Genomic DNA, 19,811 nt, shown 5'->3' on the forward strand with positions numbered 1-19,811 from the left:
TAAGAATTTTAAACTCAAAAACTTGTAAAATAAAAAAATATATCGAGAAGGTATTCTCATACAAAATTATTTTGTTTCTTATTTATTTATACTTTTTTGTACACCACAACTACAATAACAAACTGTGAAGTACAATGGGCTTGGCAGATTTATGTCTATTTAGCCATTTTTTCCAGATACCCCAAATCAATGAAATTTAAAATTCAAATTAAACGTTCGTTTTCGACCTGTTTCGAGTTTATGAAAACGGACTTTAGAATTTATCTAACTACATTTAATAGGTTTTGTAGATATATTTTTTGTGTATGGAATGGATGAAGGTTTTCTATTCCAGTTATTGTTAAAATATCAAATTGATTAGAATTTGCAATGTTTTAGTCCAGCACCATAACTTTTATATTTTATCTTGCTTTTCATTTTTTTTTCATATCAGCATTTTTTACGTTTTTCGTAAAGATATATAATTATTATTATAAACGTAAAATTAGGGTTACAAAAATTAAAGAAATAAACATACTATTTTTAGATGAGTTTTAGTATAACTAAATAAATTATTTATTTTATCGTACACAATTACGCATTGAACATATTCAATGATTATTCTTGAATGTGTAGATGAGGCATAACAGAAAGATGCGGAGTTACCGACCGGAAACATTAAAGTCGTCGCCCGACTGTCATTTTTGATCTATAGATTTTTTACAAATAATTTGCTAATCGCTATTGTACCTACGTGTATTCTTTATTAACTTTAATGTTACGTGTTCTTCTTTAGTAGAGGAGATCGTTGATTTTCTTCTTATCCTACGTTATATATTTTAAGGTATGTGAGATTCCTTCATCTATGTCCGTCACGATAAGCCTAAAGCTGGAATGACGAAGCCGATAATGTCCTCTGTTATTGTATAAAAGGCGTGTATTAGTGTCGTTGCATCCTGGTTATAAATATCCATGTATCATTTCTGTTAATGAAAAATTTTGAACTCACGCGTTGCAATGCAACGCGTAGGGCGGTTCCACACATCACGTTAGCGGCAACCAAAGCAGCACAAACGAAAAAAATCTTTACGCTAAAAAATTTATGATTCATTATGAATCGATTTTATGTATGGTTACTTAAATGCGAACCACTCATTGTATTATGTTTTGTATTTGTATGGTTTCTGATGCTATCAGCTATATAATCAGATACCGCGATAGGTAACTGAAGTAAGAATATTACGTACGCTAAACAAAGTACTACATAGGTATATACTTTTTCATTTTTGTAGTTTTAAGGCTAAACTAATAAATACCCAAATTAGTTATTAAGTTGGGCAATTATATAATTGCTCATATCAGCTTATCAATTCTCAGTCAGTGTTTGAAATTTTTTTCAATGATTTTTATATAAAATTCTTCATAACTATCATATAAATTGTATAAAAAAAACATCTGCATACAGACAAAAAACTCATTCTTCTTATGTTTCAGTATTTATGGCTTTGAAGACATTTTTTTTTTAAATATAAACTAAAAAAGATATGCCAACCAACAATTTGGCATTGTGACATTTAATTTTTAAAACCTTCTCCTCATGAACCTTATCTCTTTTCTAATAGATTTTTCCTATAGGAATTTGACCCCTTTGACAAGCGAACTTTTCAAAGCTTGAACAAACAAGCCTTATAAAATGAAATACAGTCTCAATAATCTATAATTCAGCAAAAATACATTAAATATAATAATATTAAACTTTTCGTTAAACATTACATTTAATTTAAAAATTTAACTTCAAAATTGATACACAAACACAATTATACAAATACAAATTCAAAATTAATAACAATTAAATTAATCCTATCCTTTTTTTACAGACGACTCAGTTAATGTTAATTATTATGATATTGTTTTGTAAAAGCTTTTAAAAACATTGACAAAAATTTATTCTATCTAATTTTCTAATATGAAATAGTAAAGAAACAAATAGGAGTGACGGATACACTCTATACTAATCATAATAAAAGTTAATACCTAAAAGATATTAAGGCATTGGTTATTTTTCAAACAATATGCCAATAAACAATTATAATTAATTAACAGCAGAAAATGAGTTGAACAATTAACAACAATAAATTAACCTTAACATTCCTATAAGCATTATCTACATTGCCAATTTACTGTTATTGTTAATTTACTGTAATTAGCCTGGATGAACATCATGACACAAGATTTATATATATCAGTCAGTAATCATCAGTTCAGCCTAATACAGTCCACTGCTGGACACAGGCCTCCACAAGTTCGCACAAAAATGGAGTGAATCCATGTGTTTTGCCCATAGTCACCATGCGGGGCAGGCGGATTGGTGACCGCAGGGCTAGCTTTGTCGCACCGAAGATGCTGCTGCCCGTCTTCGACCTGTGTATTTTAAAGCCAGCATTTGGATGGTTATCCTGCTATCAGTCGGTCTTTTTAGTTACAAGGTGGTTGTGGAACTGTGTTATCCCTTAGGTCCTTCTTGTGACGCCCACAGGAAGAGAGGGGGTGTCTATATTCTTAATGCCGTAACCACACAGCATATTTATATCGACTGTCCCTACGTATAATATCGAAATTGAAAAAAGGCACTTTACATTTTTTACGCTGAATGATTTTAAGATGATTATGATTAAGTATCAATAATGAGTATAAACTCATGAAAAATGTGATTTTATGTGTATTTTATAGCATTTTTTCTTTTTTTCTTTGAAAATATACATAAAAAGTAGTTGTTTCATGCAATAAAAAAATCAAATAATTTCAGTTTTGATACTGTACATAGGGACAGTCGATATATATATAGATTACTAATAATGATATATCGCCTCAACTATAACTAAACTATGAAGTACTGAACATATTTCCTTATGATACTATAGAGGCTAAATTCTTCTGATACTAAAGAATAGTGAAAATAATGGATTGCAACATAATAAATCCATTCGACTAAAATTACATTAAGAAAAATACTAAAGTTACCTTACTGCTGGGCATACGCCTCTTTTTCCATGTAGGAGAAAGACCAGATCTTAATCCACCACACTACTCCACTGTGGATTGGTGGTTATCACCTTATTCATTTCATTTATCTCTCTAAAACTCGAGAATGGCTGAGCCGATTTGGCTAATTGGATATATTTATGAAAGTTCAGGGTAGGTTTAAATGGTGAGAAACATAAATAATGATTACGGGAGAATACTAAAAACGAAAATTTAATTTTCCTATACAAAATGTTCCTAGCTGCTAAACATTTGATGTCTTTTTCCAAAAGGAAATTATCACATGGTTGTCAAAAATTTATTGGTGCGTTCAGAAAGTATTTTGTCCATATTCGCACATATATATGTAGGGTGATAGTTCACCCGGTCATCTAGTTATTAAATAAATTGCCTCAGGGTTCAGAATGTCCGGAGAGCCAGAGGTAGCACGCACCCCTGAGGAAGAGGAGACTGAAGAGGAAGAAATCAAGTCCTCATACAAACCTCCCCCAGAGAAGACGATTGAGGAGATCCTAGCCGCCGACCAGGAGGATGAATCCCTTAGGAAGTACAAGGAAGCGTTACTCGGACAGGCTCAGGCGGGGACTGTTATAGTTGGTAAGCTGTTTTATTTATGTATATTTTTGGTACGCTTCAGCCTGTAACAAACCACTCCTAGGTATAACCCTCTTTACTCACATCGGAGCTTAATCCATCACGTTTCTCCACTGCGGTTGGCGAATATATTACACTGTTTGGTATTTTAGCCATGTGGGCAGTTCAAATTGGTGTTCTGTTTATGATAATTCATTTTCTCAGTTTCTTTTGTTAATAGTAAATGTATAAGTACTTAAAATATGTCATTTGTCTAGGTACTTATTATAATAAAACAACGTTTTCAGATTTTATCGAGGTTTATTACGTTTTTGCACAATGTTTTGGATTCTTTACAGGAACCATGGTCACGGGAGGACCTAAAACCTAATAAACCTCGATATAATCCGAAAAAGTTGTTTCATTATAGTGAGTTAAATTCGAACGAAAACGTTACAAAACAATATCAAGGTACATACTTAGGGGTCGTCGTAATTACCTGTTCTTTTTTAGCAACTTTAACACCCTACTCCCCTTGGTGATATCTGGTGAGGCTTTAGACTAGCCCATACCCAAAAATCACGCATATTTTTTGTGAAAACTATTTTGAAAGTATCAGAATAATGTTTTTAAATATAGGTACAATCTGATTAAATTTTGGAAAATTTTGCATCGTTATACGAATTTTTTTTTGGTTTAGAAATCGCGCGTTTATCTATCTCTCTTTTTCTATCTTCACTAACTTATGTCTCCTTCTCAACTTCCGTTCGCCTCGCCTCTCGTTCTCGTCACGCATTCACCAGCTTGACTTGTGGTCAAGCGTGCGTAAAGAAGTCTTACTTCAAGGAGATCTTACTATAATTTTAAAGCTCTTAACGTACATCATTTTATACATAGTTAACATTAAATTTAAGTCCCCTTCAAATATTCTGTAAATGATTAATTTTGCTCATGAACTGTTTAATTTTAAACGCAAGTTATTTGAGAGATAAGACTTAAAAGATTAGAAATAAAACAGTTTCCGAGCTTGCCAGTTACAAATAATCTATCTGTATTAAAATATTATAAGGCTGAAAAGTTTGTTCCTTTGTTTGATTTGAATTTTTTTTTGTGACGTATAGCCATTTTACCGATGAAGATGAATGTAGACAATTTCTTTTTTCAATGTAACGAGTGTGTAACCGCGGGTCACAGCTAGTTATCTTTATGACACTATTACAAGTTATAAATACCTATTTTTAATTTATAATCTAAACTTTAAAAGTTTCAACACCTGAAGACTGTATGAGCTAGATATATTTTGGTAACAGGATGTTTGTTTGATTGACCCAGAGCTAAATTTAGATATTTTTACATCGGTACCATCTAATTGTATTTTTTTTGTTGTTGCAAGAAGTACGCAAATTCTAATTAACTAGCTTTGCCGCTCGGTTTCACCCGCGTTAATCTGAGATTAAAAAAACGTAATAAATATTATATTGCCTACATACAGTCTTTCTCGGGTAATGGACTAGTTAACGCAAACATAATTTTTCAATTCGAACCAGTAGGTCCTGAGATTAGTGCGTTTATTAAACAAACAAACAAACAAACTTTTCAGCTTTATAATATTAGTATAGATTAAAATAATGAGTTTAAAAAAAATTATATATAGGTACCTACATCTTACATAAACAACTAAAAGTGCTGTAAAATGTCATTCAGCGCCACTGAGCGGCAGCGTCAGTTGTTTCACACAATTTTACTACCCATAGTTTTTTTTTTCGTACCACGTAGCCTTATACAGTTTCTAAAGGAGTAAATTCCAACAAAAATGTAAGAAACATTTTTACTTTGTAAGTGTGATAAAGTTATGAATTCCTTTTACTGATTTTTAAAATAAACAGCGAAGAATTAAAAATAATATTCTTAATTTTATTTTTATTATTATTTTATTTCCACCTAAAATGTCGTCTTACAAAACTAATCATATCAAGATATCAAATAATCTCACAATCTCACGAGATATCCAATAAAAATGTGTCATAACTCAGTTCCGCGAACTGTAGACAAGATCTCTAGAGAGAAAATACATTACCTAATACAGGTGTACTACATATGTCCATTACTTTGTTCGTATAGGAGTGTATATCCCTATCATAATGTTTATATCCAAAAAAACCGACTTCAATTTATAACTCAGAATATGGTGAAATTATATTATTCTTATTATTATTTTCAAAAGAGTAACTGCGGAGTTTCTTGCCAATTTACTTCTCTGCAGAACCTACATTCCGAATATGTGGTAGCTTTACTTTAAAAAATAATAATCACTTTAAAATTTTAATTTGTAAAATGACGATTCGAATATGCTTTTGAATCCTATTAAATAAAGTTGTCTTTGATACGATTTGAAAAAAAAAGATATCATTATATATTTAAAATTTCTATTAGTTAAATTTATAAAAACAGACTGCCTAGTTAGACCCTACGCCATAGTCACGTGACTAGAACTATTATGACGACCTCACCTCATGTGTTACAATCTGTCAAACAGTTTAGCCAACAGTCAGCATGCCAAGATTAATACACACAAACAAATATACTTATATCATATAAATATATTTATATCATATATTTACCTAGAAATATTTTTGTATAAACATTATCTTGGAGAAGATCGCAACCACTGCTCTCTAGTAGAGCTCTGTTCCTGTGGTGAGTAAGGTGACCAGAACTTCTGGGGAGGTAAGGTCGGCAACACGCTTGCGACGTTCCGGGTGTTGCAGGCGTCTAAAGACTACGGTATCCACTTAACATCAGGCGGGAAACCCTTGTGGTATAAAAAATATATGTTAGTCATCATCATCATCATCATTGGCCTAGACAGTATCAGACAGAAACTGTGTCGCCTAGGACACTCTTCAGGAAAACGCAGAGTTGCCTAAGCTCTGCGCCACCCTCTCGCGCCGCAGGACCTCACTGGCTAGGCCCACAGAAATGACGAGTCGATACGTGTGGAACCAGTTCGGCTGCAGGAGTCTTTCGAATTTTAGAGCTATGCCACGAATGCTTGACGGAGACCCCATTCCGGGTTTTAAATGAAGTTTTCCTTCTCCAGGACCCTGATGATTTTGAGCCAGGTTTATCCCTCGGTCGCCGTTTACGACCCCAACGGGAAGAAAGGGGGTGGTGCTATTCTACTCGGCCGACACCACAGGGCATATATTAGTATATTCCCACAAATATGTATTTTTTGTTAAGAAAGTTTATCTTTATTTCTTGATTCTGGAATGTGCTATCGACTCTGTTATCACGATCCATTGGCTTGTTATCAATTACAGTATTTGAAAGATGAAATTGTGTCGCTTCATAAATGTACTCGTACATTCTATTCAGTATAATATTACAAATAATTCTTGTATTTATTATTATCTGTTTCAACGTATTTTTTTCTTTAATTTATTTCTGTCATGTCAAGACTCCCAAAAAAGGTGGAGTTTCTCAATTCGATTTTATATGGGTGGACCGATTTTGATTTAATATAATTATAATGGTAAATTAACGAGCTTTAGAGGTAATTGATTTTCAACCTTAAAAAGGGGAGGATCCCAGTGACTACTTTTTATGTGTTACATACTGTTACCTCATAACCTTTTACTTGGTGTACCAATATTGATTTTTCGTTTCTATCGAAAGTTGGTACTGGTTGTGTGATCCCATTTAAATTTGATCGCGTTCTTTTGATAGTTACTTGATTTTTTCGTCTATTTACGTTGTATTATTTGTTGATGTAATTGAAGTTATTAAGTACTATTCAAAAAATGAAATTTTATTAAAGCTTTATATTATTTCAGTTAAAGATTAATCTTATCTAAGGAACTTGACTAGTTTTTAGTGTTCTACCACTGGTATTCGCTTACAAAAAAAAAAAAAAACGATATATATACGGTACTAAAATATACTAAAATAACAATTTTTTTATAATTTTTGTCTGTCTGTTTGTTCCGGCTAATGTTTGAAACGGCTGGGCCGATTTTGACGGAACTTTCACCGGCAGATAGCTGACGTAATAAGAAGTAACTTAGGCTACTTTTAATTTAGAAATTTATTTATTTTATAACTCTGCGAACTGAATAATAACTTTCTGTTAAATTCCACGCGAACGAAGACACAGGCACAGCTAGTTCAACATACAAAAGTGAACCTGTTATAGTTTCGTTATAACTATATATATTAGATATTTTATTTTGACAATGTTATAAATGATATTTTAAGCTCATTTTTCCTGTTCTTCATTGACCGTATATATTTTATTACATTGTAAGCGCCCGTCGCGCGCGTGTGTAATTATAATTTGTATTATGTGTTATCAAATTCTTATTTAACCACAATACGTAATAATTTCCAATATTTTAAGGATGAAGACGCCGCGTTGGCGCAGAGGTCACAGCCATGGATCGTACCTATTGCGCTGGCGGTTGAGGGTTCGATCCCCGCACATGACAAACATTTGTATTGGCCATACAGGTGTTTGCCGTGGTCCGGGTGTTTGTGCAGTCCTAGTGGGTCTCCCCACCGTGCCTCAGAGAGCACGTGAAGCCGTTGGTCCCGGTTGTTATCGTGTACACCTGATAGCGATCGTTACTCATAGTAGGGAATATATCCGCCAACCCGCATTGGAGCAGCGTGGTGGATTAAGCTCTGATCCTTCTCCTACATGGGGAAAGAGGCCTATGCCCAGTAGTGGGATATTACAGGCTGAAGCGATAAGGATGAAGATAATATAATGATGAGTTATATAAAATATTCTTATTTTGTCTCAAAATAAATATTTCGAAATTAAAGAATAAATAAATATAAATGTCTTTTACATACACACGTGGTCGCTTGTTCCTAAGTTAAGGCGTTATTATCCCGTTAGCTATCCCGATAAGCTAATTTCATTTACTCGAATATATATTTTTTTAAAGTTATATTTCATGTTTATTTACTTAATCGTGCAATAAGTTTTTTTTTGAGAAATAAATGACCTTTAGTCAAATACTTTGACTGGCCCGTTGGCATAGTTTGTTGTGACCCTGCTTTCTGTTTCGGGGATTGTGGGTTCGATTGGGTGTAATGTTCGTAATTGTTTGTTGTTCGTATGTGTAAATATATCAAAAAAAAAAAAAAAAACTTAGCTATAGCGGTCGGCTGTTACCTATACCTAACAAATGTTAAGTCGCTTACAGTAGGAACTGACGATCGTTTGTTTTATAAGTATTGTATTTAATTAGGTACGTAGTTTATTTTGTACTAAAAGTGTTTTATGTATATTTTAGAGCCGGACGACCCTCGTAAGGTTATAGTGAAAAAGTTGGCGCTGTGCGTGACCGACCGCGACGACCTCGAGCTAGACCTCACCGGCGACCTGACCGATCTGAAGAAGCAGGTGAGCTGGAATAAGTATTATCTAGGTTCCTAGCTATGCTGCGTGGTTACGTATCGTGGTGATTGCGTGGCCGAAGACGGGCAGCAGCGTCTTCGGTGCGACAAGGCCAGCCCTGCGGTCACCAACCCGTCTGCCCAGCGTGGTGACGATGGGAAAAACACACGAGTTCACGTTATTTTTAGCATAAACTTGTGGAGGCCTATGTCCAGTAGTGGACTGCGACAGGCTAAAGTGAGTGAGTGAGTGAGGTTCCTAGCTAATAGCTAGGTAGCTATGTCGACATTTCTTACGGGCGACCGTCTAGCGACTCGGTAATTTTGTATCACGAAGTACGGTATTTTTTAACATAACTTAAAAAATAAAATAAAATTTGAATTAATTTTGTGACCGTTTGACACTCACTGTACTAGTTTATAAGGTTTTATAACTATTTTACACTCATTTTTTTTTCGATGTTGATTCTGTGGAAAATAATATAAATTAAAAAAAATGTAGAAATGGATGTTTTAATTAATTTAATTTATGGTGTGAAGTCAAGATAACGACGCAGTGAAAAACTAGTGTCGTGTCGTTTCATTCTTATTAATAGTAAAGCGTCGTTTGTAAAACTACTTGTAACAGGGCAGTTTTGTAATATATTATAGTTTGTCAATGTTATCGATATCTATCAGAGCGATAAAAGTTTTAAAACATAGACAAACTTTGACACTTCCTACCTTATTAATCATTTCTGAACTAAATTGACAGATTGAGATTATTTGCTCGAAGTTTGGCTGTAATTGCCTTTCTTTTCCTTGCCTAAGTTTTACTTTTCTTAGAAAACTTACTGAACTCTTTTCTCACGTTTAAGACTTGTTAGGTAATGTTGAAATTCTTTGAATAGTAAAAAAAAAACGAAAAAAAAAAAATACGATTTGGAAAGTAAACATACCATATTTCTCTATAATTATACATACCACTTTTGTAATACTAAAAATATAATGTATTATTTTAAGTTATGATTTGTCAAGTAGCTCGACCCAAATTAAATACGCATTTAAAAAAAATAGCTTAAAAAATTATAATTATTTATTTATAACGATTTTTTTTTGTAATGAAAAATTATGATTGTCATATTTACTAAAATTTAAAATTCAAATCCGTATTGTTTTCTTGTGTATTGTAGTGATTCAAATCCGCAATGATTTAAGCTTACTTTTTCCCTTTGATTCTTGAAACGTTCTTATCAACGTTCTGAACTATTACTAAACAAGCTGTGCGGTTCCATTCGCATTTTTAATTGTTCCGATTAAACGACAGCAAGATGTTTAATAGCCTAAATACACTTATTTGAGCTGACTTTGTACTGAAATTTTTTTGCTTCGTTCAAGTAAATCATAAAATTAACGTATTGAAATACATAAAAGATATATTAGTTAAACCGTTAGAATACGAGAAGTACATTAGTTAGGAAAATATGTTTGTGAGTTAATCTTGAAGGTTTTTTGTTATTAAAAATTTGACTGCGTTGTGACGTCCCGTTGTCTCAATGATATCGCCAACTGATTAACGGCTAGCGGTCGCCATTTCGATTTCTCTACATGACAAAAATCTGTATAAGTCATCAAAATATTTGTATTTGTTGTGCTTTGAGTTGTGCTGCGTTGTTGTTCTAGGTTCCTTTGAGTTTGAGGTGTTTGCTTAACGATTAGTAAGGTTTCTCAATAGTAAGTCACTCAGCCTTAAGATTTTGCAAGGTCTTACGCAGTGATGCAAGGTGTACGTTAAATTCGTAGTTTCATTATGATTAATTAAAATACCATCATGTTAAATAAAATATATTTAACCTAATATATTTTTGTTTTAATATTATCGTATTAATATTATAAGTGCGTTATATTGTCTGAATGTTTGTAATTCTTTCCCGCAAGTACTACTAGAAAATAATTGTAGTAAAATTTGTTACGTATTTCCGAAATTGATCGATAAATGAATATCCAGAATAAAAAATATACTCTATTCTCAAAACGAATTTACACTAGATCAGGGATCAGAAATTACGCGGGTACAACTATGATCGCTTAATATAAGCTCGAATTTTCCTTACAGTTTTCTATCAATTCGGTAAAAATCAACTGGTTTGGTGTGTGTATGCGTACTATGCGAAGTTAATAATAATAATATTCTTTAGTGTACACCAAAATACAAACAAACAGAGTAGTAACTAAAAACAGATGTACAAAGGCGGTCTTATCACAGGATTAGGACACGATATAGTAGCGACGGATAGGAAAGTTTTTTTCGAATGTAACATTCGAAAATTGTGTTTCTATTAAAATAAAAAATAGTAATCAATTCAGAAAATTACATTTATATCTGTGTCCAAGACGCTCTAAGATATCCGATCAAAGATAACATTTGATTCAATTTTCATAATTTACTGATATTCAAACACATGTTTAAAGATTACTATAAATAAATATTGATATAATTTGTTAAATAACTGTGAACTAATCTTTAATGACTCATTTACAAATTACGCATCACTTCATTCAAAGGCGATGTGATTGTTAAAGAGTGTATTCCAGACAGCATTTTATATAGGGCATGATATCGTAGCTAGAGTTAAGTCTCTAGCTGTTGTGATCAAGGTATTATATACGTATACTAGCTGACCCCGCAAGCGTTGTTTTGCCATATATGTTATTAACCCCTTTATCCCCCCCCCCCCTCTTATAAATTAGAGGTATGAAAAATAGATGTTGTTCGATTCTCAGACCTACCCAATATGCACACAAAACTTCATAAGAATTTGTCAAGCCGTTTCGGAGGACTTTAACTACAAAAACCGCGACAGGAGAATTTTATATATTAGATGACGAAACAACGACGAATTCTTACTGAGGTAGGGTATAGCACGAAATATTCGGCTCAAATGTTAGGTTAGCTCAACTCGAGAAGTACCTCAACATTACGGAAGATCACAGCTAAATAACACTGTTTTCAAACAGTTGTTGTGTTCCTGTTGGTGACTAAGGAAGTCCGGGTGTCGGGGTAGGGTCGGAGATAAGGTCGACAATGCATCCTGATACTGCTAGCGTCCATTAAGACGCGATATCCGCTTATCATCATGCGGAGTGTACGCTTGTTTGCCACCTAAGTAATAAAAAAAGTGTGTGTGTTAACTCCGACGCACGACTGGAGTTTACTCCTTCAGATCAACTGTCTAAATAGGCACAAAAATGGTTTACTATAGTAAGAAAAAGATTACTACCACATCAATTGGTAAATAAACAAATCAGATAACGGCCTGGGTTCCGATAGATGGCGTTAACAAAAACGTAACGAGGTAATTCTTTCAGTAGATTTTACTCCTCATATTTTTTGATTGATTCTAAAAGAGTAAACTAAAAAAAAATCCTCCTTTGATTGCTGTAAAGTATCCAAAACGTCGGGCATTTAAAACACTTAAATAAAACGCGATAACATACGAAATAGTTGTTTCATTATAAAGGTAAAAAGTTCGAAGTCGTTTTTTAAATATGACGCTTAAGCGAGATCAATAGTAAATTAAATCCATACTATAGATAAATTAGTATTAAAATAGATGAATCGTATCTAATAATGCAGATATCTCGGACAGATGTAACGGTTTTGCCATATGTTTATACTTATAAAGTTCCTCGATATAATTCCATTGGACGTGTGCCAGCAGACGGTTTATCAATCAGATCTGAACTCTTGCGCCTTCTTACTATAAATCTCGTGTATAGTCTTAATTCACCATTATAGACAATTTAGTAGTCACGGTGATATTTTATAATGTCATGTCATATCAAATGTTTAGGGCTTATGACAATGTGTTTGTGTGGGAGATACAGATGTATAGGTTGTGCTTGTGGTTTTCGGACCTCGGACACAGGTGACAATCTTTCTGGAAGTCGTTTAGTGGAAAGCGTCTATTATTCTTATTGGTATATTAATTAATATCTTTCTGTTTTTTTTTTTTTTTTTATATATACCTAGGTCGGCAAACAAGCTACGGCTCACCTGGTTGTAAGCGATTACCGTAGCTTATATACGCCTGCAATATCAGAAGCATCGCAAGCACGTTGCCGACCCTATACCCAACCCCCCCCCCAGAAGCTCTGGTACGTTACTCACCAGCAGGAACACAATACTGCTTGATAACAGTATTATTTAGCTGTGGTCTTCTGTAAGGTCGAGACCTTTAGTCGGTTTGGTCCATATTTTGAGCAAGAAATTTCCTGCTGTGCCCTACCTCAGTTGTTTTGCGGCGTATATAAAACGTAGCATTTTCCTCGTGAGAGATTTTATATATATATATATATATCATTTACACGAAACAACATAGCTAATATGCAAAATAATTTCCATGATTTAATGATACGTCATGAAAAAATATATAACTTAATGGTGTAAATCTTAGATTTACCTACACTACGAAGTTAACAAAGCATAGGTAAAGGGCTGGGGGACAAAAAAATCAATAAAACGTCACTAATTGGAGGAACATTAATAGAACCCTTACTCAGTAGACGACCTATTCACACTCTTAACAAAAATAAAAACCGACCAAGTGCGAGTCGAACTCGTGCACCGAGGGTTCCGCAAAAACAAAATTATTAAAATTATTTTTATTATATGATGTAACTAAAAATTTTATGCTTTTTGCAATTTTTCCTTTATCTGTGCTACTTTAAGACGTTGTTTCGTACCAAATTTCAAAATTCTGAGTTCACGGGAAGTACCCTGTAGGTTTTGATTCCCTTGCCAGTGTCGATACTTTGCAGCATAAACGGATGTATCTTTTGATTGCTCTGGCTTAGAAGTTTGATTTTTTCACAGCTTCAAGGTACAGTAGACCTGAGTATTCGTTATGAATTTCAGCTCGATACCTCCACGCGTTTCTTAAAAAAGGGTCTTGACAGACAAACAACAAAGTGATCCTATAACGCTGCGTTTTTTCCTTCAGCTCGATACCTCCATGCGTTCCTTAAAAAAGGTTCTTGACAGACAAACAACAAAGTGATCCTATAACGCTGCGTTTTTTCCTTTTGAGGTACAGAACCCTAAAAAGGAATTTTATCTCGCTTAAATTTTAATGGGAACACATGGCCTAGTATTAGCTATCGAATGAAAAAAAAAAAAAAAACTAATCAAAATCATACACCTTGTATAAAGTAATGAGGTAACAAAAAATAAAGTCAAATTACTTTGTACCGAGTACTTAGTACCTAATCCTTTTTTTTGTTAAAAATATAATAGTCTTGTTCCATCCATGTTTTATCCTAGTTACAATTTAGTATGTATGAGCGTCTGTAAGATGGTGTTTATTGTAGGTTAGCGTTAGTCACTCAAGATTAATCGCTTCCGCGGTGTATTAGCGTTCGTGGCACGTGGTGAATTGAAAATTAGTAGGAAAGTGCAAATAATACTGTTTCCTCGTATACTCCATCTTTATTAGATTACAATTACGATTAGACCGTTTAAAGCAGTTTGCAACATGCTTCTTGCTCCAGGATATGTCGGATCGATTGCTGACCCGAGTCTGGGTATTTTTAGTTGAATATGTATTATTTATATGTATATTTAGCAAAAAAGTAATTATATTAGTAGGCACGTAAAAAAGTTAGTATATATTTGTAATTATAAAATTTTTCGATTTCAGGTGTTCATAATAAAAGAGGGCGTGCAATATCGGATAAGGATTGATTTTATTGTGCAACGTGAAATCGTGCACGGATTGAAATACGTGCAGAAGACCTATCGCATCGGAGTGCCAGGTGACTAACATTACACAAATACTTATTTCGCTATGCCATTTCTAATGATCAACACGTCTCATAGCCACAGATTTCTTATCTTTTCTTATTTTGTACAAAGTATTTTTTTTAAATTTATTAATATTATTAACGTTGTCGAAGAGAAACGTGTTTTATCACATATGAAATTGAAGATATATAGAATTTAAACTATATTATAAACTATTCAGAAAGATAAAATTTAAGACTAAAGCCCTCTTATAACCAAGCCTTTTCTTCCTAAGCTCTTAAAAATAACATTTGAGACATTCTAATAAAGACTTAATTATAAATAATTGTGTTTGCTCGCAAACGAAAAAAAAAAACCGACTTCAATTACATCGACAAGTAATACAACGTAGATCGACGAAAAAAAAGTCAAACAACTACGCGTTATCAAAGATTACTCAAAAAGTAGTTATTAGATCTCAATAAAATTTATATGTGACCACATCAGCTTTCGATTAAATTAAAAATTATCAAAATCGGTACACCCAGTAAAAAGTTATTGCGGATTTTCGAGTTTCCCTCGATTTATCTGGGATCTCATCATCAGATCCTAGTTTCCTTATCATGGTACAAAATTAGGGATATCCCCTTTCCAACAAAAATAGAATTATCAAAATCGGTACATCCAGTAGAAAGTTATGCGGTATAATACAGCGTAGGTCGACTAAAAAAGCGTCAAGTAAAAACGCATTATTAGATATAACTCGAAAAGTAGTTGTTAGATCTCAAATAAATTTAAATGGGACCAATTAGCACACACCACCTTTCGATTAAAACAAAATTAGTCGAAATCGGTCTACCCGGTCAAAAGTTCTGATGTAACATACATAAAAAAAATACAGTCAAATTGAGAACCTCCTCCTTTTTTGGAAGTCGGTTAAAAAATATATGTATCCTTGCCTTCCTAGAAGATTCTTATTAATTACCATGTCTCATATATTTTATATGCTTTCGTTGCACGCATCTGGACAGTGCCCGGTATGTATTTATGAACCTACTTATTTATATTCGTACAATGTTATTATTACGCATACTATAAATATGCATGTCGCATATTCTATTCAATAGTATCACTAAATATATACGTCCTAATTGTGATCGATATTAGATCCAATATTGCTTATCAAGGTAACATAAATATCGAAGTGATATATCGAATTTATTAGCGTGACACACTGTACTGGTGGTGTAAGATTTGTACGTGAAATAATTAGAAGGGCAAATATATACTCGTACTAGGACTAGGTTACCTGATGCTGTTCTGTCTTGTAAACGAAGCAAGAAATGACTTAAAATGATTGTTTGTTTTTTGAAATTATTCAATTTGAAACTCGATGAAATGGTGCGTCATGATAAAGAAAAAAAAAAAAAAACACAAATGTATGAGAGATAATGAGATAGAATACATTACTCATTATTTTATATTCTCGCGGAAAAAAATCTCTTATAGGCTACTTTTCTGAAGGTGCACTTATGTCATGTGTGAATTGCACACAGACATTTTTTTCTTAATTTTTCATTTCGTCTTGTGTTTAATTTAAACTATTATTCATGATATATTAAAGGAGTTGATCAAATGTGAAACAGCCAATTTTTCATAGAATAAAAATTAATGTTTAAGCTACCCAATCCCATTCTGTGTCCCTATTAGCCCAAACGTGTCAGTCAAGAGATTTATTGAAACAAGTACCTATATAAAATAAATTAACGATGAACATTTTAACGTTACAGTGGACAAAATGACCCACATGGTCGGTTCCTACCCACCCAAAACGGAGATCCAGTCGTACACAACACCCCCAGAAGACGCTCCATCAGGTATGATGGCGAGAGGGTCCTATACAGTGAACAGCTTGTTCACCGATGATGATAAGAACATCCATCTTCAATGGGAATGGAGCTTCGAGATCAAAAAGGATTGGAAAGATTAGAATTGGCTTCGTTTGGATTGGATGCGCAGGTCAGCACCTTTTTAAAGTATTTGTCGAGCGGATATTGATGCAAATTGTTACTTTTCTTGACTATGTAACCAATATTTCTGTAATATAATTTTGTAATTTGTTTCAATGGAATTGATGTAAGGAACTGTATTAATTACTTAATAACAATTGTAGTACTATCAAATAATTCAGTCAACATTAAAATTGATTGTTTTAGTATCAATTAAAATGAAAGGTAAAAAATAAAGTTTTGAAAAGTGTTGTGTTAAGAAAGACTTGAAAGTTTTCCACCAAAGTGATTTGTACTAATTCTATTGAAACAAAATATTTACTTTAAATTAATTATTTTCATAAATATCTCTATATGATAAAAATTCTCTGTTCCGTTTCAAAAAACGCCATTTTATTATGTGTGCCATAGTCTACGATTGTCTATGACCGCGTTGCTCAATATCCTTCGATTGATACAAAAAAATTACGCACAGTGCTGACGTGCCTCCAATCCAAATAAGTGTCGATAATGTTATCGATGGCTGACTGAGGTTAGCAAAACTAGTGAATAAGCTAATCTCTCATTTATATGAAAAAATTTTACATAATACGCATTTTACACTCGTATAGAAAATGTAACGTTATCCTTTCAAAACTTCTCTATAATCTTTGATACTACTTAAAAAAATAATTGTACTGAAATTTTATTTTTTAATCTGTCAAATCCATCACTATTTTTATACTGTCGATGTAATCTGTACATTATAACGTAAAAAAAACATGTTTTCGATATTGATAATAATCATTCATACCATAGAGTAAGACGGTTTAGTGTAGACTTTATTTCGAGATTAATAAAATCCTAGCGTTTATAATAATATCAGTATAAATAATCTTAATAAATATTCTATAGATCACCGTAGTGCCGATCGCGTATCTCGATAAATTTTCCAGATTTCTATATTTTATAACTACTCGTATTAGCTACGAACCGTTCAACGTAAGTTCTAAAACGAAGGGTTCCTTAAGTAAAACTGACCGTTTTTGAATTAAGAAACTAGTTTTTAGTCAGTCTCAGTCGACACTTCATGCGTTTACATCAGCATTCCTGTACCGAGCATTTTATAAGCCACGTTTGTATCGAATTTTCTTTCAATTTAAAATAATCTTTGACTATATTGTCGAACTATTCAATATTTAGTACTTTGCTGTCCCTCTCAGGCTCAGCGTTAAAGCTAGAGATAGCAATCCATAAAGGTTAACAATCCAATGATAGAGATAGGTCTGTTTAAAGAACATCTAAATTTATTCCTTGCCTGTAAATATAACTCAAAAAGTAAGAAAACGTAATCCGATGTCTCACCGTCTCGTCTACTGGACATTGACGAAGACATCGTGCTAATTCATTACTATCGGAACTTATCGATTAAAATGTATGAATGTAGAATAATTTTTAATGTAATCCTAAAGTTAGCATTAATAACAGTAAAACGGTATATTATGAATATACTTGAATACTTCGATCAGTTCAAGAGATGTAAAACGTATTAGAGGTAATAGCGACTCTAGCATTTAGGGGTAATAGCAGCTCTATATTGAGTATCGTTTGATAATTTCGTTCCGTAAGGGAATATCGATACGTTGTAAGTTATCTCTTTCGTATTTCGTATAAATCGTTAAGAGAGAGATATGTATATTAGCGTCACATAATATATATAGTCATTGATGTTTTAGAGCACAGAGCACTAAAAATGAAATCTATTTTTAATACCTAGCATCTAGATACAGTGCCAGTGACGACGACGTGGCAATAATTATCGGAAAGTATTAAAAAAAATTGTTTTTTTTCTTTGAATGTATGATTTCACAACTAGTGTAATTTAGAGGGTAAGCGATAAAGTACATATATAAAGGTAATCGGTGTTATAACGTGAGGCGATGTCGCTTGTTGCTGATTTGGAGGGTAGAATGAGGTGCTTCAGTGTCATCACTGGTGCTTCGTACGGACTGGACACACGGACTTTAGATGAAATTATTCTTAAACAATCATTTTACAGTTTTTATACGTAAGTTATCAAATAGGTAACTTATCAGGGAGATATGTATTTTTGCCATATCGACTAAATTAGTTGCAAATTTGTAAGATTTCCTGAAAAGAAATCTGATTAAAAAAACTAGACATTATCGTTCTGTGTTCGGTATTATACTTTAAATGAGAATCAATTAAATAAACTTATATATCCTTACTATAATCCTACAAAAATCGTCCCGTGTGTTCAGTCAACAATATTAATTAAGGCTTCCCTTTTGTAAAATTAGAATTAGTACCCCATTTCTTAATAATTTACAAATCTGATAATTCTGACGTCATTACTATGTAAAGTTCTGATCAATAACGTTTCCTTGTCGGAGAGTAAAATAAAATTATAAATTATAATAATTATAAAGTATACTGTGAATTTAAGAATCCCAGAATCGTTGTAGCGTTTGTTAAATTAACAAACGTAGCAAGAGAATGAAGAATAAAAAAAGATTTTAACATTTTGATGTTAATATCACTATTATTAATGAATTGTATTAAATTAAAGGAAACCAGTTTATACTAAGATCGTCGCTTTGGATTTGCGTTTCGCAATTGACTCAAAATGTTTGACGTGACAAAGCAATGCGACAATCTTAGCTTAAATCGACGCTTTATTAAATTAATAAATAAAAAATAAGCTTCAAGAATAGACGTCGAAATTTTTTTGAGTTTTTCATATTATTTAATATTCGTTTCATAATTCTTTAAATATTGAATTGTATATTGTATGTATTTAGGTTGATATTCGTTCGGAGCTTGTCCTTTATTATGTTTTATGGTACGTTTATATTCCGTGCTATATATATTTTTTATTTTATATTATTTTGTTACTTCAGTAAATGATTTTTATTACAATAGATGTAAAGTTGTATGCAATGTAATAGTTTGGCCAAAAATAAAGCTTATTTATTCAATATACCTTGTTTCATTTCATATTATACATAAACTGACCGCACTGCTTAGATTAATTTAATAAT

At 32.7% G+C, this 19,811-nt stretch overlaps 1 protein-coding gene across 1 annotated transcript; it reads left to right on the forward strand.

The window, feature by feature from the left end:
* Positions 1-633: 633 nt before the first annotated feature.
* On the forward strand, positions 634-19,748 carry LOC123657324 (rho GDP-dissociation inhibitor 1). The gene is made up of 5 exons (XM_045592892.1): positions 634-823; positions 3,418-3,618; positions 8,898-9,007; positions 14,679-14,793; positions 16,552-19,748. Exons 2-5 carry the CDS (start codon positions 3,426-3,428, stop codon positions 16,749-16,751), a joined length of 618 nt encoding a protein of 205 aa, XP_045448848.1. The 5' UTR covers positions 634-823; positions 3,418-3,425; the 3' UTR covers positions 16,752-19,748.
* Positions 19,749-19,811: the final 63 nt, after the last annotated feature.

The sequence above is a fragment of the Melitaea cinxia genome, chromosome 10 (assembly GCF_905220565.1).
Source record: "Melitaea cinxia chromosome 10, ilMelCinx1.1, whole genome shotgun sequence".
NCBI classification, from domain to species: domain Eukaryota; kingdom Metazoa; phylum Arthropoda; class Insecta; order Lepidoptera; family Nymphalidae; genus Melitaea; species Melitaea cinxia.

What these genes read in the sequence shown, in the direction of transcription:
- LOC123657324 (XM_045592892.1), top strand. Translation starts at nt 3,426, where the DNA reads ATGTCCGGAGAGCCAGAGGTAGCACGCACCCCTGAGGAAGAGGAGACT. An exon ending in GGCGGGGACTGTTATAGTTG is followed by an intron (nt 3,619 to 8,897) that starts GTAAGCTGTTTT and finishes TGTATATTTTAG; the next exon opens with AGCCGGACGACCCTCGTAAG. An exon ending in CTATCGCATCGGAGTGCCAG is followed by an intron (nt 14,794 to 16,551) that starts GTGACTAACATT and finishes TTAACGTTACAG; the next exon opens with TGGACAAAATGACCCACATG.